Source organism: Pteropus medius, unplaced genomic scaffold (assembly GCF_902729225.1).
Source record: "Pteropus medius unplaced genomic scaffold, Ma_sr-lr_union100, whole genome shotgun sequence".
NCBI classification, from domain to species: Eukaryota; Metazoa; Chordata; class Mammalia; order Chiroptera; family Pteropodidae; genus Pteropus; species Pteropus medius.
The window spans coordinates 2,827,519-2,853,337 of NW_024346062.1; the positions used below are offsets into that span (position 1 = coordinate 2,827,519).

Genomic DNA, 25,819 nt, shown 5'->3' on the forward strand with positions numbered 1-25,819 from the left:
GGATGACAGCTGATTGTCCAGAGACCACTTGGTTCTCCACATCCAAGTAAAGAGAAAGCCTTAATCTTTGCCCTAGAATTTCAAGCAAGAGTCCTAAGATTCACTCTGACGGGACTGGCTTAGATCACATGCCCACCCCTGAACTCTAAGTGGTCACTCTAAGTGGAAGAGATGGAATATGCTGGTTGGCTTGAGTAGATCGGAGCCCACCTTTAGAAATAATCCTTCTTTTAGGGTATTGTTAGGGAAGAGAAGTAGAAAAGGATTTGGGGTAGCAATCACTAATATTGGTGATAGCTAGGTTCAATTCAGGGAGGCCTTTATAATGCCGAGGCCTCGGACTTCTGCTGAGGCCCCGAAATGAGTAAGACAGGGTCTCCTAAATCTAGCTTGGAGTCCAGTGACGCCTTCATGAAGGAATCATAACCAAGCCAGATCTTGTAGGATAAGCATTTACTGCCAAGTGAAGACAGAAGGCTACTCTTACGGAAATAACCAAATAAAGAACTAGAAGTGTGAAACTGTTGAACATAGTAAAAGCTGAGGTCTACCAGAAATCTGGAGATTAATATTTGAAGTGCCTGGAGATTAAACTTTTTGAAGTTATCAGAGATTAATATTTGAGATTAATATTTGAAGTAGTAGGAAATAAGACAAATCTGGAATCAAGACCAGATCACAGAAGACCCCATGTGCCAGGGGAAGAAATCTGAGCTTTACTTAGTGAGAGGTGGAATTTGATGTAGACTGGTACTAAAGAATTTCACTTAATCAGTTTTAACAAGTCCCTTTTTTCCCTCAGGCTTACTGTATCTTACCAGCTTGGGAAAGACAAATTATGAATTATAATTTGGCATCTACTTTTCACAAATCATCCAACTCAGTCATTTTGTTGTTCCTGTGGCTGTAGGGAAAATTTGTTTGGGCCCTTTTTCTTGCATTTCATTTAAACAGCTGGATATTTGCTCGCCCTCTCATATAAAATGGGGAACTCTTGAGGCTCTTGAGTCTTATATTTGTTTCCATCATCACCAGTATAACTAGTTGGAATTTTATAAATGTTTAATTGACCTCTTAATATTCTGAGTCACAGAGTCAATTAAGACAGTTAAGGAATAAACTTATTTCTAGTTTGGGAAAACAGAGTTGAGAGTTTTAGATAGCTGACTTGTAAGGTTGTAGATTTTGGAGTGTTCCAATTCTGACCGCATGCCACTGGTGAAGCACGGCCATTCCTTGTCTAAGTCATGAAGCAGGGAATAATTATCTGTCTGGTGTCTGCCTGTCTTGGGCTTGCCTGCTCTTAGATCTACTTCTTGCTCTGCTCTGCTCTGCATCTGTCTCCCAGACTCAGGGTGAGTTCAGCCAACAGGAGGAGGGATTGGTGAATTTGGAAAGCAGGAGAGGAAGTGAAGCCAGTTCTCTCCCTCTCAACCCCAACTCTGCCTTTGGCTGGTGTCTGCAGCAGTGGCTGAATCTCCTCCATGGCTTCAGCTCCTGCCAAACAAGCCCACCTGATTCTAGCTTCTGCCAGGTGACTCTGGGTGTCCAGGAGTTCACCTTCTCCCATTGTCTCTCCAGCCCAGAAGTTGTAGTGGCTTCCTTCAGTTCTTAATCTTTGATTTTCCACCCTGAACCCTATTTGGCTTCTTTGGTCTTCCATTTCTAAATTAAGTTCTATCTATTTAAAATATTGAAAATTTCCTTACTGGACCCTAAATGATATAAGATCTTCCCACATCCTTTCCCCCAATTCTTTTAAATATATTTTGCCCAGAATTTAATATCACACTCTACCTCCTTTTCCCTTCTCTCCCTTCGATTTTTTCTCCTTTTGATTCGGGGCTTTTGTGCTGCTCTATTTCTTTTGTTAGGAAGGAATACAAGCTGATAAATCCATTCACACAAAGATGTGCACCCCTACTGGGAGCATATGAATTTTTATTAAATGCACAGGGATGCAATAATGATAAACTCAAAGTAATGACTCACGGTTTGTGGAATTTCTCTTTCTTAGTGTCCCACAGAGGCCTACTCTGTCTGTGCATACTGCAGCTTCTGGGTTTTGTATAAAACAGTGGCATTGGTCTGCAGCATTCTTTGGTCCAGACATCTATCTTTGGCCCCAACCGGGACTTAGTGAAGGAATACGGATGGAGCACCCAAGTCCATCTCTGACACTGGAAAATCAACTCAGAGCACGTGCTTTGCTAGTGGTAAGTGAGTGATGTCTTTTTCAAATTTAATATACAAACACATCGATATTCTTTGTATATTTTTTACAATTTTTACCAAATCCTGCACAAATAATAATCCATATTTTAAAATTATATTCCGATACCACTTGAGAACTAAGAGTAGCAGTTACAGAATCTCATTTTATTTGCCTCAGGCAAACATATGCTACTCTATGTGTGTTTTTTAACTCTGACACATTTACTGCCTCAGAACACGACAATTTTACCATTTAAAATAAACTATGGAAATTTAACTGCATAAAGATTTGATAATAAGCTCCAGCATGGTAAGTAAGCATTAGGTCATCTAGGAACTTGCTACTTCTACCCTCACTTACTCACATGGACTTGAACCTTGAATGGGCTTGAAAACAGCCCTTGGGAACGAAGAAGTCATGCACCGGCACCAGGGTTAGCGAGATCACCATCTCATTTGTTAGAGACTGTGGGGTTTCTCAGGATGGAGGATTTTGAATGCTAAAACCAGGAAAGTCCTGGGAAACCTGGGACAAGGTAGTCACCTATGAAATCCAAATTGCATGGAAGAGGCAAAGCTCTGAATCTCACTGCCAGTATGCTGTCGTGGACCAGGCTTTAGCTAGGAGGAAAGCATCTCTCAGGTTGTGGAGGTTGACACCCAGAAGGAAAGCACCTCTCTGATTGGCTATCAATGGCTAGGTGAAGTTAGCCTTTTAGCCTACAGGGCTGTGGGTACAGGCAAAATAACTCAATAGAGGGGACAGAGTCAGGACAAATAGGAAAAGAGAGAGTAGTAAGGAGGTGTAAGGGGAGCAGTGGTTACCAGGCAGCCTTCAGTGGACCCTGGCAGAGGAAGAGAGAAAATGAAGAGGAAGAGGACAAACCACTGTATTTTGCAGGCCTAGATAGATGAATGTTTTGTACAGCTCAGGATCATATGTCTCAGAGGGTGTTCATTGCTTCTTCATCCTAGTTGGCCATTAGAATTACTTCAACACTTTTGAAAATGCAGATGCCTGGGCTATATCTCAGACCAATTTGAATTAGAATTTCTGAAGTTGGGCACAGTCATTGATCTTTTTAAAAAACTCCCAGGTGAACCTAATATGCAGCTAAGGTTGAAAACGACTGGCCCTGAGTATCTGGAGTATGTTTGTGTGTATGTGTGCTCTGTGTATGCTCTATGTACTGCCAGAGGGCATTTTGATTTTAGTCAGCCTGAAGGATATCTTTGTGCACTCCCGATGGTACTCAGGCCAGGTGTGTGTGTGTGTGTGTGTGTGTGTGTGTGTGTGTGTGTGTGTGTGTGACAGTATATCTAAGCATAGTCAGAGATAGTAAATAAGGAAACATGTCCACTGATATCTAGATTAATTACCGTGTTTCCACGCCCCAATCTGGTTGACTGTAGAAACTTTGCCACCTCACAGTGTTTCCTCTTATGGCCATATCACCCTCAATGTGCCTAATTTCATTAAAGTGCTTCTTCATTATTGCCAGGAGGCCACTGGGGTGCTTCTTTTTGAGGGTTCACAAAAAGGTCTGCTCATGGTCCCCTAGACCACCCATTGAGTTGCCAGCTGCAGAGGCCTTTGTCTATCATCCCTTTGAATCTGGAATCATCTCAGGCCAGTGAGATGACAAGCACAGAATAGGTCCTTTTTTAATTTTCTTCAGAACTACAGAGAACTGTGGGTTCAGAGAAAACAGAATGCAGATGTCAACATGGAAACTAACTCAGGAGTTCCCTACTAAAGAGCTTCTTTCTCCCTTCAATCCAAGCCTTTCTCTCCAGTTCTCATTTCTTGTCACAGAATCAATCTCCTCTCAGGATGATTTTATGGAAAGAAGATTCACTCTTATTAGGGGAAAACAAATGCCCTACCCTGAGGGCTTCCTGTAAGACTCTAATGGGACCTAGTAGTTCAACATGAGCCATCTGTGATCTTCAGGGTTAAATAACACACCTCAGGGAGGTAGGAAACCAGTAATCAAGGCCACAATGAGTGCCTGCAAGTTTGGTGCAGCTCCTTTTCAGTCTCTCCTCCATGAAAGTTAAAGCTCCTTCAGTGGTTTACTTTGATATCCCAGCAGCATTAACTCTTAATCATCTGTACCAATTGTCAAATAAATTCTTAAGAACAAAGACAGAACTTCTACTTCTTGTCTTAAACAACAAAAAATATATGAAGCAGCAGTTTTCAGACATAGGACACTAGGCAATAAAGGACTGTAATCCTTGACTGAAGGAAGCAAATGATATGAGCCCTACAAGTGTTCCAGCTCACAGCCTGAAGAGAACTGCCAGGCTGCAGTGCTGAGTGGGAGAACCCAAAGAAGGCCTAGTAGTCTCACTGAGTTGAAGAGACAGATTTAGAGTTCAGGGAAGCCAATGGCTAGAATATATAGGACAGGTTGCCAGAGAGGGGACAACTGCATAAAGAGAGAGCTCTGAATCTACAGAAGACTTGCCCTGAATCTTTAGCTCAGTCCTGATTAGCTCATGCATGTGAGAAAATGAGTAAGGCCAGAAAAAGAATCTCCAGAAAGAAGCAGGAGGAAAAATTCCTTGAGCTTATACCACTTCCTAGTAGTCAGAATGGAAAGGTCTCCTAACACATGGGGTATGATATAGTTCTTAGATGGGCCATGTTAACCTACACTAAAGGCTGTTTGGACCTGCCTTAAAAAGCTTAAAAGTGAGTCTTACATAGACCAAACCATTTTCAAGTCACCTGAGTTCCAGAACAAATTCAAAAACATTTAAAAGGATATATTACAACAAACGAGTAAACAAACAAGCAACAGACCCCAAAAGGCAAAATTCGTAATATCTGGCATTTAACCAAAAATAGCAAAGAAGCAGCTACTATGACTCATAGGAAGGAGAAAATGCAATCAATAAGACCAGACCCCAAAATGACACAAATAACAAAATTAGTCGAAAAGCACATTAGAATAGATATTATAAACATACCCCATATGCTCAAGAAGGTAAAAGAAAGCATGAGCATGATGAGAAGGGAAAAGATTCAAATAAAAATTGGGAGATGAAGAATAAGTTTGAGGCAAAAATACACTGAATGGGATCAACAGCAGATAATACATCATGATGATGCAGAGTTTATCCCAGGAAAATAAGATTTATTTAACATTGAAAAATAAACGATTACTTCACCATACTGAATGACTAAAAAAGAAAAACCATATGAATATCAGGAAAAGCATCTGTCAAAATTCGACATCCAATCATGATTTAAAGAATCAGCAAACTAGGAATAGCTGAGAACTTCATCCACTTGATTAAAGGCATCTATGAAAAACCTACAGCTAACATCGTACTTGGTGAAAAGACTGAATTCTTACCTCCTAAGATCAGGAATGAGCAAGGACGTGCACTCTCACTACTTCTATTTAACATTTTTTTCCCCTCGAAGTCCCAGCCATAGCAAAAGACAAGAAAGAGAAATAAAAGACACACTGATATAATAAATATATCTCTTTTACGATATAACGTGATTGTCTTTGGAGAAAATCTGAGTCTATGAAAAGTTACAATAATTTATAAGTGAATATAGAGCAAAGTTTCAGGGTGTAAGATCAGTATATCAATATCAATTTTATTTCTATATACTATCAATGAACAACCAGAAAATAAATTAAAATGTATCATTTACTATTTGTTATGGACTGAATGTTTATGTCCCCTCAAAATTCATATGTTGAAATCCAACCTCCAATATTATGGTATTTAGAAGTAGGGTCTTTGGGGGTAATTTAGTTTTGGGGCAGATGCCCTCATGAATGGGACTGGTACCCTTATGAGGGGAATCAGAGCTTGCTCTCTTTCTGCCATGTGAGTATAAAATGAGAATTTGTCTACGGCCACGCCACCCTGGACAAACCCAATCCCATCTGATCTCATAAGCTAAGCAGGGTTGGGCCTGGTTAGTACTTGGATGGGAGACCACCTCGGAAGACCAGGTGCTGTAGGCGTAAAATAAATAAATAAATAAATAGATAGATAGATAGATAAATCAATCAATCAATCAATCAATCAATCAATAAGGAATCATAAGCTGACAAGGTCCTTGCAATCTGTGAGGTCAACCAAGGGTTGCCTCACCTGAAAATAAAATAAAATAAAATAAAATAATAAAACGAGAATTCAGCCATGTGCAATCAGGACGTTTCCCACCAGAACCCAACCATGTTGGCACCATGACTGTGGACTTATAGCCTCCAGAACTATGAGGAATACATTTCTGTTGTTAAGCCACCCAGTTTATGGTATTTTGTTATAGCAGCCTGAGCTAAGAAACTATTGCATCAAAAAAAATGAAATACTTACAGATAAATTAGATGAGTTGTGCAAGACCTGTACACTAAAAACTACAAAACACTGCTGAGAGAAATTAAAGAATTCCTAAACAGAGATTTACCATGTTAATGAATTGGATGACTCAAAATTATTAACATATCAATTCTCCCCCAAACTGAGCTAAAGATTCAACTCAATCCCAATCTAATCTCAGTAAGAATTTTTAAAAGAAATTTATAAGCTGAATCTAAAATTTGCCAGAAATTGAAAGACTTAGAATAGCCAAAACAATTCGGAAAAAGAACCAAGCTAAAAATCATACTCTACTTGATTTTAAGAGTATTTAGAAAGTTAAAAGAATTAAAACAGTATGATGTTGGTGTAAAGATATACATTAATGTAAATTTGTATGTATGTGTATGTGTGTGTGTATGTGTGTGTATTTGTATGTGTGTGTGTGTGTGTGTGTATATATATAAAGATACACATCAAAGGAACAGAATAGAGCCCAGAAATAGACTCACACATGTATAGCCAATCGATGTTTGACAAGGGTACCAAGGCAATTCCACAAGTTGAAAACCTTTCATAATAATATGAATAATAAGAAGAAGAACCAATAATAATCTTTTCAACAAGTGGTGCTAGACTTGTCGAACAGCCATTGCAAAAATATGAAACTCAACTCATATCTTATACTATTTAATTATAGGGCTAAATGTAAGAGCTAACACCAGAACTTATAAAAAGAAAACATAGGCAGAAATATTAAGTTCCTTTGGGTTAATCCAAAAGACAACCCAAATGTTCATTAATAGATGAAGTATAAACATATGTGGTATATTCATAGAATAGAATGCTACTCAGCAATGCAAAGAAACAAATTGTAGATACACTCATCAAAATTGATGAATCTCAAAATTATTATGCTGTATGAAAGACAGCAGACAAAAAGAGTACGTAATGTATCAGTCCATTTATACAAACTTCTAGGAAATGCAAACTAACAGTGACAAAATAGACAAGTGGTTGAATGGGGGTGGAAGGGAAGGAGAGATGGATAGGAATTTCAAAGAAGAATGAGGAGAATCTTGAGAGTGATAGAAATGTTTGTTATTTTGATTGTGGCTATGTTTCACAGGTATACAAATATGTCAAAACTTATTAAATAATATTCTTTAAATATGTGCAGTTAATTGTAAGTCATACAATAAGCTTGTTTTTAAAAGGAACAAAGAATAGTTTGTAGTATAGTGTACTTTAAATTCATAGAGAAATTTATCAGTCAGGGCAATTAACACTAGATGTTGTAACCAGAAACTCAATATCTCAGTGGCTTAATACCACAAAATGTTATGTTTGGCTATGTCACAATTTCACATGAACTCGCAGCCAGGCAGTGACTCAGAGACCTTGGGTCCTTCCATCCTGGGGTCTTGCTGACTTTAACATGTGGTCTCCACTCTTACTAGGGATAAAAAGAAAGAGCAGAGATGATCATGACCAGACCTACAAGGAGGTATCTATCTCAACTTCCCACATCCCTTAGGCAAAAACCCAATTACATGGCAGGGAAGTTGGGAAATATAGTCCTTTCCATGATGGGAAAAAGTAGTGTTTTCATTTATATACCTAGCCAGTCTCTGCCAGAAGAAAAAGAAACATCTCTTCAGAGTGTAGCTATGCACATAGTAACACACATTACAAAAGAATACTGAGCTTCTGAGCCGAAATACCTTTATTCAGATTCCTTCACAGTTTTCTCCCAGAATGATGAGAGGGCATTTGCTTTATATAGCTGAACAGCCTATTCCAGGAGTTCTTCTCATGAAAGTTCAGTTTCCACACCAATGGGGAATCCAAGTCTCTAATTCCTAGGAGACAGAAAATTGGTTTTCAAATCACTCCCATAGCCTTCCCCACTCCTTTTCTACATCTACTCCCAAGATTTCTAAATTTTAAAAGTCCAGTCTAAGCAAAGGCATGCAACTTGTGCTCCACACCATCTGCATCTGCACCAACAGCACAAGGAGAAGCTGAACTCAGCATGAAGGCACAGAGCCACCAAGAAAATTTGCTCAGGGTCTTCGATGCTATACAGCAGGAAAAAGGGATTCTTTGCCTAAGAAGTCAGATAGCCTCATTGTATGACCATTTGGATAGGCAGTGACATTGAAAAGATGTGAATTCAAGGGCATATACCTAGCTGTGAGACTTTGATAAGGTCACTCCCTCTTTTTTGGAATGCTTTCTTCACTAAGCTTCTAGGACACCACACTTTCCAGACCCTACCTGCCTCCCTGCTTCTTCACTGTCTCATCTGCTGTCTTCCATCTCTCCCTAACCTCCAAATAGTATTTGGCCTCAGGGCCCTCTCTTGGACCAGCTTCTCAGGTATAAGTTAGGGATTTTGAAAACCTATAGATTAGGTCCTACACTCCTGGAATCAGTTCCCCGCCCCCATCTCCCAACCTTAAAAGCTTTGGACAACTCAGATAAAATTTCCCTTTCCTTCCTTACTCCTTCCCTCCCTTTTTTTTTGGGGGGGGGTGTCAAATTATCTGGATAATGTCTCCCTCTACAAGTAGTAATTAGTGTTTCTAGATATGGCAATTAGTTGCTAACTTTTTTTCCTCTTAATTTGCCTAGGAAAAGACAAAGAGAACACTTTCTCCATTATCAGTGAGAAATGCTTTGTTGTCCTAGAAAATCAACTTAAGCTGACCCTCTTGGGAAGGAGTCCATGAAATACAAGAGGGGAAAACAATGAATTCACAGAAGAGCTTGTTCCCACCCACTTGGAACAGAGTCCCTTTTACCAACCTGTTTGATCAGCTGGGGGAAAAGCATCCTCATTTACATAATCTCCTGGCCCTTTTTGTTTCAAGATGGCACCATTCCAGGAATGCAGTTTCTGTATGAATGGAGTCGAAAGGCCCACAAATGCCTGTCTAGGATATAGCTTCTCTAGATTGTCCAGGATTTCTGGTTGTTTCCATCTCTTACAATCAGTGTGCAAAGAACTAATATTTGCAAATGCATATGTTCTCTTTAACAATTCAATGACCAAATATTAACTTAGGAAATAGCTATGCATCATTCGTGTGCCTACTGCATATAAACTCTGCTACTGGATGCTGCAGGGGTTAGGGAGACAGCCCTGCCTTGGAGAAGTAGCACCTAAACATTAAACCCTATTCCTAATAGACTGAGCACACCAGGAGGAGAGGTGGTCTTTTCTCTGTATTTTCTATATCACTTAAATATCGTGTTGAGGACATAAACAGATGATCAATAAATAGTTCTCACAATGAATTTCTATAATTAAAACCCACAATTGTCAGCAGCCATATTTGGGAGGAAATCAGAGCTACCTTATATCACTGTCAGGGATATATGATGTCAGGGATCATATGATGGCCACAATACTTTACATGGTAGGGAGTGATGACAGATAAGAGGCTGAGAAGAATACTTACTATGATTTAAATTAAAAGGACATTTAAATAGACAGAAAAAATGAATCAGTGCTGAAATTAGTCTTATTGGAGAAAAGAATGTTTCACATCTGAAAAAACAAAAGTGGTTAGAAGATCTGAATACTCATTGCAAAATTGTTTTTGTACTGAATCCACATCCTTAATGGTTTCCTCTCAAAAATTGAGCTCATCAACTACGCAGGTATCAACTTGCTTACCATTCTCAGAACTCAGATTGGACCACAGAGAAGGAAATAAAAGGTCTCCTGAGGCAACTGCCATCTCCTCTGCATCTAGAATCTGGCTCAAAAGCTTGTCTACATTTACTTATTTGTCTTTACTTGCATTGCCTCTAAAGAACAATCCAGCTAGGTTAAATCCAGGTAAACACAGCACTATCTCTTAGACATTTAAAAATATGTAAAGAGAAATGACCACTATTCTCACGCTAATTTCAAATGGCAAATTTCCTTATTACACTGTTTTTAATAGTGAAAGATTTTTTTTTTTTTTTTTAGGTAAAATGGAAAAAACACTCAGCTGCTCAGTGAGGCAGAGTTAAAATATTCTGCAAAAACAGCACTTACGAAACAGGCAGAACCCCTGGGCAACCAATTTATGAACATACAACTAGTGGTACAAGACAGGTGTATTGTCACAGATTCATGGCCCAGAAAAGGATTTTATTATTTCTTTATTTTTAACAATAAACACTTTATGGCAAACCATTTTTTATAAGCAACTAGAGGGAATAAAAAAATGTAGATAGCAGAATCAAATACCGGTATTCCCTGGGGGCTTTCGCTAGCTTTCTGTCACAGTTGCTGGGCACATAATTCCTCTTCCACTTACATTTTATAGTAAGGGTCTTGGTTTCCTGGTTGTACCTTCAAGATTTGTTAATCAAATGAATTCCAGTCCTAGCAAGGGTATCTAGTGAACCTATGACAGCATGGCCTCTGGGGATAGATTCTGCCAGAGGCAGCAAGTCTCATTTGTTTGGGTATTTTTTCCTGGTTGAAAACTCCATGCTTAAAATTTTGCTTCTTTTATCTTAATCCTAAGAAATCACTGTTGGTCGATGAGGGGGTGCAGAGTTTGCCACCTCAAAATATGCCCTTTTAGGATATTGATTATTTGAAGCTCATTATTTTCAAGAAACAAAAGACTCAGGAAGAACTTTGGACCACCTCCCTAACTGTCTAAGAGAATTTAGGCTGAGGACCTGCTTCAGGAAGGGAGCTATTATTATAGATAACTGTAGTGTAATATTAACCAAGTGTAATAGACAGGGAAGAACCTAGCAAAGCCCCTTTGATCAACTTTCTGTGTCCCATTGTTTCAAGATGGCCCAACAAACATTTGTTTACTAAACATTAGCTCTTTTCATCTCCCTGTGAATTGCTGTCCTCTGTTTTTGAAGTTCCAAACAGCCTCCTGCCCTCCTTTCCGTAGCTCAAGATGGCATATAAGCCTTAATGGTTGGATTTTCCTTGGTTCCATTTTCTTGTGGAACCCCCATATGTACATACTTAATAAATTGGGTTATTTTCTCCCATTAATCTGTCTCATGCCAATTTGACTATTAGACCAGCCAAAAGAAGGGTAGAAGGGTAGAAGGAAAAATTTTTGTTCCCCTACAGGACCAAGAACATCTGATACCTTCACCCTCATTTTAAATACAGTACAAGTTCACAGGGAAAAGTCGAGGTTACCCTATGCAAAGCCACCTTGTGACTCTAGCCACTGCAATGCATACACATTCATGGATGCGTATGAGTGCATGGATGTGACAGGTGAGTGTTGTATGTGTGAGTTTGTGAAAGTGTATACATTTGCATGAATGTGTATTTTTGTGTTTGTTATGCTTGTATGTATTTGTATTTTTGAGTGAATGTGTTTGCGCATCTGCATGTTCATGTACGTGTTTACAATTTATTTGCCTGTGTGTGCGTATGACTGAGAAAAATGTGTTGTGTATGAGTGTGTAATTGTGTGTAAGTTGTATGAGTGTGTATATGAATGTGTTGAGTATAAATATGTGCATGTGTCTGTTGTGTGTTTGGGTGAATGTGTGTGAGTGTGGCTTGTGTGCGTAAACGTGTGTTTGGGTGAGTGTATCAGTTTGTGTAGTTGCCTGTGTGTGTATTTGTATATGGAATTGTATTTTTCATGGAGTACATATTGCGGGTGTATTTGTATATAAGTAATTTTCTGTGTGTTTAAGTATTTCGTTGTGTGTGTATTTGTTTGAATGTATTCGTATGAGTGTGTTTGCCTATTCTTGTTTGTATAAGTATGTAATTGTGCAGATGCGAGCATTTTTGTTGTGGCTGCGTGTTGTGTGAGTGTGAACCTGTGTGGATGTGAGCATATATATTTGTGTGTCTGCGAGCGTGCGTGGGAACGCGCGTGTTGTAGCCGCGCGCCGCCACCTCCCCACGATCCGCCCCGTCGGCGCGGAGCAGAGGCTGCGGGCCGGCCGGCTGGGCCGGGGGGGCGAGGGAGGGACCCGTGCCGGGGTGAGCCGTTTGCGCCACCGTCGCCGCCGCCGCCGCCGCGCCGACTTTGCCCTTTAAATCGGTCTCCAAGCCGATTACAGCTGATCTCCCACGTGACGTTTTACCTTCTGTCTCCCGCAGCGAGTTGCCCGAGGACAGTCCTCCTCAGGCAGCCGCGCGTCGCGCCGCCCAGACTGCCACCCGGGCTCCGGCACCCGCAACTTTGGGCGAAGCAGCAGGCTGCTCGGGCGCCCTCACGGGGCGACTCTCCGCGTGGGCTTTTGGGGCTCCGGGGGATTCGCTCGGCCAGGAGGGCGGCGGTCGGGACGGAGAACGTGTCCTGGCCATAGTCGGCGCCCCTCGGACCCGCGCGGCGCCGCACCCCGGAGGCCGGCGGGGGTGCCCTGTGCGCAGCGTCAGGATAGGGGGCGCCATTCGCCAGCCGGGACCCGAGCGGGCGCGTCCCGCGGGGAGCCGGGTAGGAGATGGCTGCGAGTCAGGGGTGAGCCCCCCGCGCCCGCACCATGCAGAAGAGCGTGCGCTACAACGAGGGGCATGCCCTGTACCTGGCCTTACTGGCCCGCAAGGAGGGCACCAAGCGCGGCTTCCTGAGCAAGAAGGCAGCTGAGGCGAGCCGCTGGCATGAGAAGTGGTTCGCCCTCTACCAGAATGTGCTCTTCTACTTCGAGGGCGAGCAAAGCGGCCGCCCGGCGGGCATGTACCTCCTGGAGGGCTGCAGCTGCGAGCGGGCGCCCGCGCCGCCCAGGGCCATTGTCGGGCCGGGAGGCGCCCGGGACGCGCTGGACAAGCAGGTACCACGCGCCCTCCTTCCCCGGTCTCCCTGCCTTCGGCCGCGGCACTTCCTAACTCTTCAGCCCCAGAGGTCTAGAGCTCGTCCACACAGGGTCCATACTAGAGATCCGAGGTTCTTCTGCGGCGTCCATGGCAGGACGTCTCCACGCGCCTCCCCAGTTCCATCCCCTTTCTCACCATCTCCATGTAATCGCTGGGTAGAGGGGCTCGGCTTTCTTTCTTTCGGGACCCTGACAACGATCAGGTCGTTCGGCTTCATTGCTAACTATCTTGTTTCTCTAGACCTTGTTAGGAAGGATTTAGTGTGGTGACGGGTGTTGACACCTGTTGGATTTAGATCGGCGACGGAACTAACTTATTTGGAAAGTTTGGTTTCTCCCTTATGCGGCTAGTGCGTTTAGGTTCTTTGCCTGCAGATAGATGTTTGATCGCTGGTTGTGCAGGATACAAGCGGGGCTCTCAGGACGGACAGGCAGTTTCTGTTGGCCATTTTCAATCTGTCTATGGTTTATGTCAGCTTACTTCGCTAACATTTGACCTGCTAGGCTAATTACGAGGGAAAGTGTGCATCCATTTCCCTCAGGCTTAATATTTGGTAGCTACATTCCTGCTATGTTTAAACATGGGACACTTAAAAAGACCGCCTCTGTGTACTTTTAAATGAATGCTTTGAAAACGAATATGACCTCTTTATTCTAGGTTATAATTTTATTAGTTTTGCCATGTACATTCTCAAAGAGGAAAAAAACCTCTCTCGATTTAGTAACTCCCGCACCCCATTCCTGCAAACGTGAAATTTGTGTTGTTTTTTTTTTTTTCAATCACCATTTGGTTATTAAAGCAGACCAGTTTTATGCTCCCAAATGTTCCCAGTTCACTTCTAGACTTCTACCTTGAAAAAAAGAGGCCGATTGTCTTTGCTGTTGCATAAAAATATTTAGCAGCTGAATTTTCCGTGCAAGTCAGACCAAACAGCTTATACTGCAAACCACGTAAGGTAGCTGTGGGAGGTGCTAGCGATGGAATGATGAATAAGTTGCCTACCTAACCCCATGGGGCTCATAAAACAATGTGTAAGATTAAGAGAAGTTAAAACTAGTTTGACCAGAAATTTGATTTTTTTTTCACTTTGGTTTCACGATAAATCATTAACAGACTTAACTAATTAAAATTGTTATAACACTTATATAAATCTGAAATTTTAAAAATATGTCTTTTGATTTTAAGGGCATGTTAAGGGTCATTGGAAAACTGATTTCCAGTTTTGTAGATATTATAGATACCAGAAAATTTTAAGTTATGAATTTTAGAAGTTAAATTGTGAGTAGAAAAAAACAGGTTCTGTTTTTTTTCTCCAAGGCCCCACAAAAGCCAAAACTAAAAGGCTTTTAAGTGTTATTATGTCTAATATACAGTAGAATACTTTAAATTACTCTGAATAGAGATCATTAACTTAATTCCAAATTATCTTTTCTCTTTGTATTTATACTGGTATCAGGAGATAATCACTTTTTTTTTTTGAGCTGAGGATGAGGAGTTCATACCTGTTACAACTTATATAGTTGTCTATCAGTTAATATATGAAAACCAACATTTTTCTACTTGCACAATATCTGAACTCTCATCCTCAGGACTATTTTCTTCACACCACACTTTCATAAAGAATTGTAATCTCCAGATAGTTTGCTTTCGTTCCATTTTCTAATGGAAGTTCAAAGAGGCCATCTTATGAACAAATTTCTGTTTATTATGCAAATTGTGAGTCTTTCTCAATCATTTTATACATCTTTAAGAAGTTAGAAATTAGAATGTTGGCATTTGTAGAAAGACTGAAATGTAGAGAACAAGCCTTCCAAATGGATTAGGAGTTGGATTGGGATATCTCAGATTTTGTCTTCTGTTAGGCATGCTTCTGTGACTTGAGTTAGTTTAACAGATTGATGCTTTACTCCGGCACTTCCTGTCTGGGTGTGTTTGAAGAATTAACCCGAAATTGTAAAGATAAGAAACAAGAAGAAACAATTCTACCTTAAAGTTTATGCATTTGGTTTCCTTTCAGTTAATTTGTGTCGCTAATGTGCTCACATCATCTCAAGCACCTGGCTTGCTGGACCTGAGACTGATGAGGTGGAGGGTGAATGTAAGGCACTGAGCAGGGACCATCTCAACATTTGCTTTTCCAAGTATGCCTTTGGAGCTTTCCACATAAATATCTCTACCAGTCCCATAAACATGGTTGAAAGTTAGGGTTTGAAACAGGACTTAGAGAAGCAGTGTGGGTTTCTTCCACCAGGTTTCTGTGAGACTTCTTTAGGCAAATCTCTTAAGATTTTTGTTTTTTTTTTCCTCTCTGTTAATGAAATCCATTTCTTAATATGTAAAAATTAAGGGTTTGGCTAAGATGATTTCCAGGTTGACTTCCAGTAATGGCATCTAAAGGCTTAAAGATTACCAGTCTGTAATAAATACTGCATCTGAGAAGCTAAGGACAAGCTTGTGATTGATGTGGACATTCTGATAAACCAGTTAGGTCAACAGATGTGCAAACCTATAGTAACAACATTGCCTGAAAGACATCAGGCAATCATTCACATTGGAGAGAGACATATTATGTTTACAGTTATACAGTTGATATAATTCTTGCTATAAAATGTCTCTAATCATTCTTGCCAGTTTAAATTCTACTACTTTAAATATTTTTTTAATTCTAATTGTGTTTTAGTGAGTTATATGAAGAAAACACTCATTGATTTTTTTCATCTAAATAATTCGAGTGTTAAATTTTTTTAACCACTCTGTTTTGAACTGTTTCCATTTAAGAAAAAAGAAAGATGTTTTTCAGTTTTCAAATGTGCCTAGGTTGAAGGAATATTCATTTGCATTGTTCAATTTTTTTAGTAGTATCCCAAGATTTCACTTTGGTAGGTCTTTGAGAGATTTCAAGGCTCTCATCAACTTGTGGCTACTTCTCAGTGATAGTAATGGTGATATAATCAAAATGAGTTTCGTTAAAAATTTTTAAGTGATATTCCCTTTCTCAAAAAGTGTGTGTTGTTGGTACTTCTTTCTAGGAAAGCTACATTTATGGAAAATGAAAAACTTATCTATCATTTCATGAGAAGGTGTTTGAGAAAGAAGAGAATTTGTATTTAGTAAATATCTTCTATGTGCCAGGCTTGGCGTTTCACTCCATTATCTCATCTAATTTGAACCTCACTTCAGCTCTTGTAGATGAGTAATCTTTTTTTATTTTTACCTATGCTAACACTGAGGCTCAAAGAGTTCTCAGGAGATGATCAAAGTCCTATTCAGGTATGAAAACAGTAATCTTGAAGAGTGCCTTACTAAGGAGACCATTTAAATCCATTGAGCTTCAAGATTTCCAATCTGGGTGGGATGGGGTTTGGGGTTGTAAATGAATCATTGTTTTATTTATTCTCATTTTCCCTTTAAAAAGTGTTTAAAGGGCAGTTGCAATTATTGAGAAATACAATTGCAGATCATTACATTCTCAAAGAAACATGGGATTTATGCTTAAACAAACAATTTTACATGGCATTCATTTACTTCAGTAGGAGATCTTTAAAAATATTTGCCCTTAGGGTGACAATACACATCTCAGTCAGTCTGGTCTGGTTAAGTGGCTGTATCTATCTTGCCTGCTAGCAGGAGAGACATATAGGAATACAGCCATCTTTATTCTTATTTTTCTGGTAATGTTAAGTGTACTATTCAGCCTGATATCAGTTGTTTTTTTGGGGAAAGTATCTCCTTAGTTCTGGAGATTTAAAGTAGTAGATACTTGTCATATTTGTGCTGAATTAAACATGTTGATTTAATTTTAAAGGGATTAAAGTTTATGTGATTTTCTCTGTCAATTCATCACTAGCCGGTCATTTTAGCCTTCCTAAATTGACCTCAAGCAGGGGATTTTAATCATTTTATTGAATTAGGCAGAGCTACATGTAAGCCCTGAAATATTTGTAGAGGGTGGGGAGTGTGGATGGTGGATTTTCATTCAAGTTCATGTTGTTCAATTGATGTATACGAATCAGTTCAATATTTTCTTTTCAACCATTGCTTATTGAACACAAATCAAGGGAAAATGAATAAATATATTTACTAAATCTTATAAATAAAAAGTTTTAAAATATAATTTAGGGAAGAGAAATGATTTATTACTTAAACTTTGTAATCATTCTTCCATTTAAACTTAAATAAAGAAAAATAGCTTATGGATTAGCAAAATTTAGTTATTTTAATTTTTCTACACTAAGCCTTACTATTTATATTATTGTATTTACTATTAAGAATTCAACATAGAAAAGTCCATCTTTGATGTGACAGATGTACATAAAAATGCATTTTTATTGTGACAAGTATTTTTCCGTGGGTTTTAGAAAGTGAGAGCTAAATGTTGGAAAATATTTGTAGTGTGATAACATAATTTTTTTCTTCTTTGGAGAATTAAAAAATGGGATATATTTCTTTTAGTGGGTGATGATGAATCCTAAAGCAAATGTGATAACCAAGTGTTTCTGGTTTTAGCGAGCAAATATTAATAGTTTGTTAAAACAATTGTTGACATTGCAGTTTCTATAATGCAGATTATATTTTAAAGGTGATTTTGTACATACTTTTAAATAAATATGCATTCTACAGTCAACATAATTTTAATTTTGTGGAATTCAAAATCTTAGTCTTTAAGATTATTTTGTAATGAAATAAGCCAGATTGATAAAATGGATTTCTTCAGATCTTAAATCCTAATTTTCAAATTTTAAAGTAGCTTTGTGTTTTTATGCCTGTTCATTTGCCCTATAAGAAAGAGATATGATGTGTGTATGTGTGTGTTTATTGTGTTTGTCATCTTCTATAATTAAATATTAAATATTTGTCATGCAGTTATATATGTTGGAGTTTACAGATTTTTATTTGTATCATTAGCATTTTCAGACATGAGTTGTAAATCCAATCTGTCTACAATTTGGGTAGCTTTAGTTTTCAGGACTAAGGACCTGTAGTATTTCCATTAAATTAATTACAGTATAAATTCCTTTCTGAAGTTAGTTTCCCTTAATTTAAGACTGTAGATAGTAAAATCGTAGTTACTATTTAAACGAAGGTAGAAATGATGTTAGGTATCAATGTAGCACGTGGTAAATGGTTTTTTTTTTTGTATATAACATTTGACCATTATTCTAAAAATTAACCATTATTCCAAAATTATTCATTATTTTTCAATTGGTATAATTTTCAAATATTGCCTGACTGATAAGTTATACATTTTAGCTCCACCAAAGGCTATATTTTAATATTTTTGACCAAGGAATTCAAATACGATTGTGTGGAAATTTAAGAAAAAATATTAGCAAGTTTTTCTTTTTCTTTTTTTTTTATTTGAGAAAACATTGGTTACTAGTAGGTGGAATGGAGATGCGGAAAGCACATGTTCTCACAGTTTTCCTTTTTACTGGTACTTGAAAAATGTATGATTTAGTGAAAAATAATGATTCAAATTATTTTTTCTAAACCTCCTCACAGTGAACTCAAAATGCCCCAAATATACTTTTAGGGAGAAGGCAGGCAAAAAACCAAACAAGTTTGAGTTGATTGTGTTTATTTAAATAATTTTTCTTTTCTTTTCCATCTGTAAAGAAAGAAATGAGAAAGTTGGGGAGAACTGTATAAGCATAACTTACAACATCAGAGTAGAGTAAGTTAATGAAAGTTAGCATTCTCGTAAGATTTGAGAAGATACAAATAAAACGAGGGTAACAAAAAGCTATGCTTAAAAATAAAATGTATTGATCCTTAAGTGCTTTGTTTTTTTAAATGCGGGCCACAATTTCTTTTATTATCTCTTTCCATACTTTCCAATGTGACATTGCTGAGACCTGTGATGATGGAAACAGCAGGGATCTGAGGGACTCTGCTTACTGGTACTTGCATTCTTTTCGGGTTCCTGAAATATTTTATTTTGTCATTGTCTGACTTAATTTAGACAATGCCTAATTCACTTCCTGAAATGTATTTATGAGCCCATGCCATTTGTGTGACTATTTTAAACACTGGAGTTAGTGCTGTCAAATAGATGGACGATTGGAAAGTAGAAGGTTTCTGGAGTTAGCAATGTGGGAATGGGGAGGTGGCAACCTGACCTAAGGCTCATTATGTGACATCATATCTCATTACAGAAGTCACGATGAGATAATGTCAGTGATGCATAGGAATAGGAGGCTGTTCATAGCCAATACAAATTTCCTCTCTTTTAACTTTAAGAATGTCCGTTTCCAGGTCAGACAGTAGTATTGTGTATGGTTCAGTTCAGGAGTTAAACTGCGTGGGTTTCAGTATTTACTCAGCTACTTACCAGATATATGATTTTGAGCAATTTCTCTTTCTAAGCCTGGACCCTTGCCTGTAAGATAGGGATCATGATAGTACCTACATCATTGGATTGTTTCTAGGTTCATAGGCAATAGCCCATGCCAAGCTCTTAACATAGGGCCTGACAATGAATAGTCAGAACATTTGTCAGTTGGCGTTTTTATTACCTCCTTTCTAATATAATTCTTCTTTGACTTTTTTCTTTTTGTTTTAATTATTAGGGTCACCCAGGAATTATTTTCCTTCTTTCTTCTTTAAAAAATACTTTTAATTTCACACATAAAATAGAATAGTTCAGGGAGTGCCAATATACCCATCACCCAGCTTCAGCAATCAACTGCTCTCTTATGATTTGTTTCTCTCCATACGTTTTTTTTTTTTAAGATTGTTTAAAGGCGAGTCCCAGATATTGTATTGTTTTACTCATAAATAAGGAAATTTTTCCTTCTTGATATAGCCCTTGTTTGGCACTGAAGATTGTATTAGATGTAGCTCTGAAAAGAATAATCTTGGAAAGAGTTCGTAAAGTGTTTGTGTTTTAATGTGTATTATTATAATAGTCGTATCCTTTTTGTTTCTTTGACATTATTATAAAGGAAAAAAGGTAAGACAGTATTTGTGAAGATGTAAAGGTGGTGGAATTTACTTTTAAATAAGTTCTGGCATATTAAATCCTAAAGAAAAAATTGAAATCAGTTTAACTATGATTATGGTGCAAAGGTATTTTCACGATGTGTCCTCACTTCAGGGAAATTACCAGTGTTATCAGTGTTTCTCTTACTATGGGATCTTTTTTCCTTTATTGAAGTCTATTTATCAAACTCTCGCAGCTGTGCAGCTGGAAGAGTCTTGTTTAGAGTCAAGAATAAGGGCTTCCCACACCAATGCCATTAATGGTTCTTCTCACTCGGGATTTTCCATAGTTTTGCAACAGTGAGGATGTCATCCATAAAACAATGTTTCATCCATCATTCAAAATCAATTCTGAGACACCACAATTAGTCAGTTATTTTAAGGCAACTACTAAGGTTTCATTAATCAAGTTCGTAGTTTGCTTTTTCTAGTGTTGAACTTTTCTCAGTTAGTTTGTTTCTGTCATAGGACTATTCACTTTAGGCCCTTCTGGTTGCAAGGAGAGGTATGAACTCAGTTGTCCTGAATAATGGTCACCTCTGTGTGTGGTGGGGAGACAGTGGGAATATTGTAAGGCAATATAAAGGCGAGTCTCACTCCACCTTTATTGTGGTCTAGCTATTCTTTGGATGTTGACACTGGCTTACCTGTTTTTCAGCGTGTTTATGCCTTTTTGGTTCCTCACTGCTACTGTTTTCTCATAGCTTATGCTTCTCCTAACTTCAGGCTGCCATGCCCCTCATGGTACTGACGCAATGTGTCATGGCCCCTTACTTTCTGCTCCTTTGGGTTTCAGTTCTCATTGCAGCGTGTCTTATTCAGGCTCATAGTCTTGTGAAAGAATCTGATTGGCTCAGTTCACATTGTTGGGCTAGACAATACTACTGGCCTCTGACCAGTCCATGGATTGGCTGTCAAGCAGCAGGGGCCATGGTGAGGGAGTTTCATGGAAAGTTTGGTGGGTGTGATAGACATTAATACTGGCGTGTCTAGTGTGTTCATAAAGCTAGTTAATATTATCTTCACCAAATGTTAATTGTAAGCCACATTCTCTTCCTTCAGGAGTAGTTTGATACCCTCACTTTATTAACAAGATTTTTCCAATAATGTCATTCCTTCTGGTCCTGACTGGCCTCCTGTATTGTTTAGGGTTCATGGTCATATTTTTCCTTACTTTTGAATATTGTAATATTCAAATATTATTTGAACATTGTTCTTTTAACAACAGATTAAATATAACCTATTTTTCAAAGCATAGCATCTATACAGAAAAGTACACAAATCATGAGTACACCACTTGATGAGTTTTCACTAAGTAAATATATTTTTGTAAGCAGCACCAGCTCAAGCAATTGGTGTGATTAGCTGTCTAGAAACTAACCTCATGTCTGTTCCTCTTCACTACTCCTAACCATAGCTAACCACCAACCAAACTTCTAACATTAGGGTTTGCTTTGGCTTGCTTTTGGACTTCATCATGGACTCACGCAGTAAGTGCTCTTTTGTGTCAGATTTCTTTCCCTCGACATCATATTTTTGAGATTCATCCATGTTGTTGGGTGTTGTGGTTCATTCTCTTTCATTTCTTTCTTTGTAGTATTCCCCTGGATGAGTTTACAACAATTACCTTATCCATTGTTTATCTATCCTTGATGGACATTTGGATTGTTTCTAATTTGAGGCTGTTACACATAGTATGACTATGGAAATTCTTGTACAAATCTTTTGTGAACATACATGTATGTGTTCCTATTGGGTATATAACCGGAAATAAAAGTGTTGGTTCATAGGACATACATATATGCAACTTCAATAATTACTGCTAAACAGTTTTCCCAAATAGTCATATCAATTTGTGGTCCCACCAGCAGTGTATAAGAACTCTGTTTGTTCTATGTACTTGCCAACACTTGGTATTATCAATATTTTTAGTTTTAAGCATTTTAATGGCTGTGTAGTAGTATCTTCTTTTGGTTTTCATTTTTATTTCTCTGATAATGACGTTGATCACCTTTTCAAGTATGTATTGTCCATTTGACTGTTCTCTGTTTCGAAGTGCTAGTTCAAACTTTTGCCCATTTATTGAGTTGTCTAACTGATCTGTAAGAGTTGTAAAATATTAAGTTAAACTATATGAATTGCCATTTTGTACATAAAAAAATGATTGACTATCAGAATTTCATATTGTTCATCCTAATATATGTGAAGAATTGAATCCTTGACAGTTAGTTATACGTAATGCAAATATGTTTTCCTACTCTGGCTTTCCTTTCTACTATCTTGAAGGTGTCCTTTGATAAACAGAAGTTTAAAACTTTAGTGTAGTGTAAGCTGTCTGTCTTTTTCTTTCTGGCAACTGTTTGCCCATGAAGTGGATGGGGATGGGGACAACATGGAGAGCTGCTTCTCATGGAAGGTGCAGGAGCTGGGGTGCTCCCCTGCTGCCCTGTGGTCAGAGCAATCAAGTAGATCACAAAAGATGCAGCAATATGTAAAACAGAGTATGCTTGCAGCTGTCTTGGATTGCCACATGAGGATGTTTTCCCTTTGAAGGAAGGTTCCGGGGGCAGTTCTGAAAGACAAAAAATCATTATGTTCTTTTCTTCCTCATACCTTCTGGAGTCTGAGATGTTCCCTTCCCAGGTGCTGGGTTGTTGTGCTTCCTCTAGAAAAACATACGTGTCTATATATCAGTAGACTTGTACAAAAATTTTTATAGCAGCATTATCCACAAAATCTGGGCGTTCCCTTCCAGTAGCTCAAGCTTTACTTTTTTTTTTTCTATCATCCCCGATTCGCACCTATATCTCTCATCTGGAAGAGTCAGATGCAAGAGGGGCAAGGGCACTTACATAAAACTTAGCCAGAATTAAATTTGAATCTTTGACACGTCCTTTTAGCTATGCTGCTGCCTGGAGGGTGTGCCAACCAGGCTGGCCTGGAGGTGCCGTTAGAGAGAAAAATGCATCATACCCAGCAATGGGCAAGACAGAGGCCTCAGTTTCAAAATATGTCTATGTAATGCCCTGTAACCCTCCCCCACTATGTCCTGATCATCACCCAGGAAGTGGTCAGGAAAGGATGACCTCTTTCTCAGGATCCTACATTTGGTGACCAAACTGCCTTACTAAAGTGTATGGACCAGATGAGAATAACGAAGAGAGAGTTGGATAGTCAGTCCATTGTTGAATTCGCAGATTAGTTTCAAGGACCACACTGGTGTGGCTGGAAACAGCTAATAAGAAACTTGGAAAAGTGTAGACAGTGCTGAGGCAGCACCGATATCCCTGAGAGGGATTTAAAAGTTTGACATAGCCAATCTGCCAGGAGCGGGATGGGGTAGCACCCCTTGTGATGTGGCCTCTCTCATAGTGCGACAAACATGTCAACTTTTGGCAGGAGTTACAAGTGTTCCCTGCTGTGGTAGCCTCTGCATTAGAAACAGAGGTAGGCTCAATCAGCAGCTTGGTTTCAGTCAGTCCTGGCAGAGAACTCCTGCTTCTCATGGGCATCCACATGAATGTTCCAGACTTTCTGCTGTTAGCAGCCATGGTTGGTCCCCAAGTTCATGTTTCCAAAGAAGGGTTTGTTAATGTGCCAGTTTGTAGTTTTCCAAGGGGAAGATCAAACAGCTGTGCCATTGGCAACAGCCCCTAAGTCTCAGTTCTGCCTCCTGACTGGAGCAATGACATCTACTTTTGCTTCTGCCTAGCTGACACCGAAGCTGAATAGCCATAGCACCCCAGTGTATACCACTGGGTTTTTGCTGAGCACAACTGTCAGCGAACTGGGCCCAGACATCTAGGGAGTCTCTGCGACTCGAGGGCCCTGTTGACTTGGTGGCTTTGCTTCAGGTAGCTGAGCAAATAAAAATCTCCCCAGAGGGATGCTTACTACTTTTTTTTTTCCCCCTAATGTGAAGCTGAAATGCTGCTGGGGCTAGACCAACGATGTTCTTGAAAATATATATATATATTCCATTTGATAAGCAAAGTTTGGCCTATTCCACCTTGTTAGTTCTTTAGTCTGAGTTGATTCATCCTAAAATGGGAATTTCTGGCTGGAGAGTTATGAGACTTCTATGGGTCAGTTTTGAGAGGGACTCAACCGTCAGCTATAGTTGCCGTATACCTTGTAATTTTGTTTGAACGCTGAACATTGTGTATAATTTGAGGCTCTGTATGCTATTTTTTTCCTTCAGAGAGAATTTACTTTGCTTTCTTGTAGGCATTAGTGTAGGGTTATATTATATTAATCCATTACGGGATTGAGCTGGCGAAAGCTAGGTTTCAGAATTCGTGAGAATTAGTCTATTTCCAATTTGTCCTAATTTCTAGAGTACAGTTTTTCCAGGGTTTTATCTGGAATTCTGGGTGTTTACCAATTCCCATACCCCTTGGTCTCCTCTCAGCTCCATGAGACTGCTAAAAATTCAATGCTGGTGAGTAAAATTACTCAACACAAAGCCTCTTAATTGCTGCTTTCTGCTTGGCCTCTTAGCCTCTTGGCTTTCTACCATTTAGAAACTGGCACATTCCTTGAGAGTAACAGCTTCCAAGACTGTCAAACCTCACTAGTTTACATCCTTTCTGTAAGTTGTCTTTACTTCTTAGGTCCTATCTTGTTAGCTCACTGATACTTGCAGCAAAATGGATTATTTTTTTGTATGTTGTGTCCAACTTTTCTAATTGTTCTTAGTGTGAGCATGGTGGGGTTGGGGGTAAAGGGTGGGATGTGGCAAAGGTCCGTAATAAGCTACTTGGCTATTATTACTTAGCAACGAATTTTAATAATAAGTCTAAAAATGAGTGAAACTCCTTTTACGCAGTAGAAGGGTTATTTTTTTTTAATGAAAATTTATCCATTAATTACTTCTAATTCAGTAATGATAAAATACTAAAGTCAAATCGCAACTAATTCTTATTTTATCATTTTAATTCTGAACATCTTTAAATATGGTAGTTTTGAACAAAACAAAAATATTATTTTGTAGTCATAAGATTTTTGCCTATGTTTATCTTTATCCCACTACTGAGCGATGAGGTATATTTCGAGGGTACTAAGGTGTAAATTCCAGTTTATTCCTTATGCAGTGAATTTAGTTTAAACTTTCCTTTCAGATAGTTTTCTCATATCTGACGTCTGTCTGTCTGTCTATATCTATTGATCTATCTGTCCATCTGTCATCTTAGTTGATAAGCATTTAATTTAAAGCAATCATCTTTCTCTAGGCATAAGTCAGCCCTCCCTTCTTAGAAAGTAAAACAAAATAAAATTGGACTATTCCACTTAGGATATAAACTTGTTAGATTTTTATGAACATAGTTTTGTATTATATAATTGTAAGATCTACTGTTGATTGAGTGCTAATTTAGGGTTAAAGAGCCAAGCACTTTACATATATTATTATCTCATTTAATCCTCACAACCATACTGAGATGACAGTGTCCTTTTTGTTTTGGAGAT

At 38.7% G+C, this 25,819-nt stretch overlaps 1 protein-coding gene and 1 pseudogene across 2 annotated transcripts in view; both read left to right on the forward strand.

Moving 5' to 3' along the window:
• Positions 1-6,093: 6,093 nt before the first annotated feature.
• On the forward strand, positions 6,094-6,212 carry LOC120612700 (uncharacterized; annotated as a pseudogene).
• A 5,904-nt stretch (positions 6,213-12,116) lies between these two features.
• Positions 12,117-25,819, forward strand: part of RASGRF2 (Ras protein specific guanine nucleotide releasing factor 2) — a 195,103-nt gene continuing 181,400 nt past the window's right edge. For both annotated transcript variants that reach the window (XM_039874956.1, XM_039874957.1), the window contains exon 1: positions 12,117-13,329. In XM_039874956.1, coding sequence (XP_039730890.1) covers positions 13,042-13,329 — 288 coding nt within the window. In that variant the 5' untranslated portion in view covers positions 12,117-13,041. The remainder of the gene's footprint in view (positions 13,330-25,819) is intronic.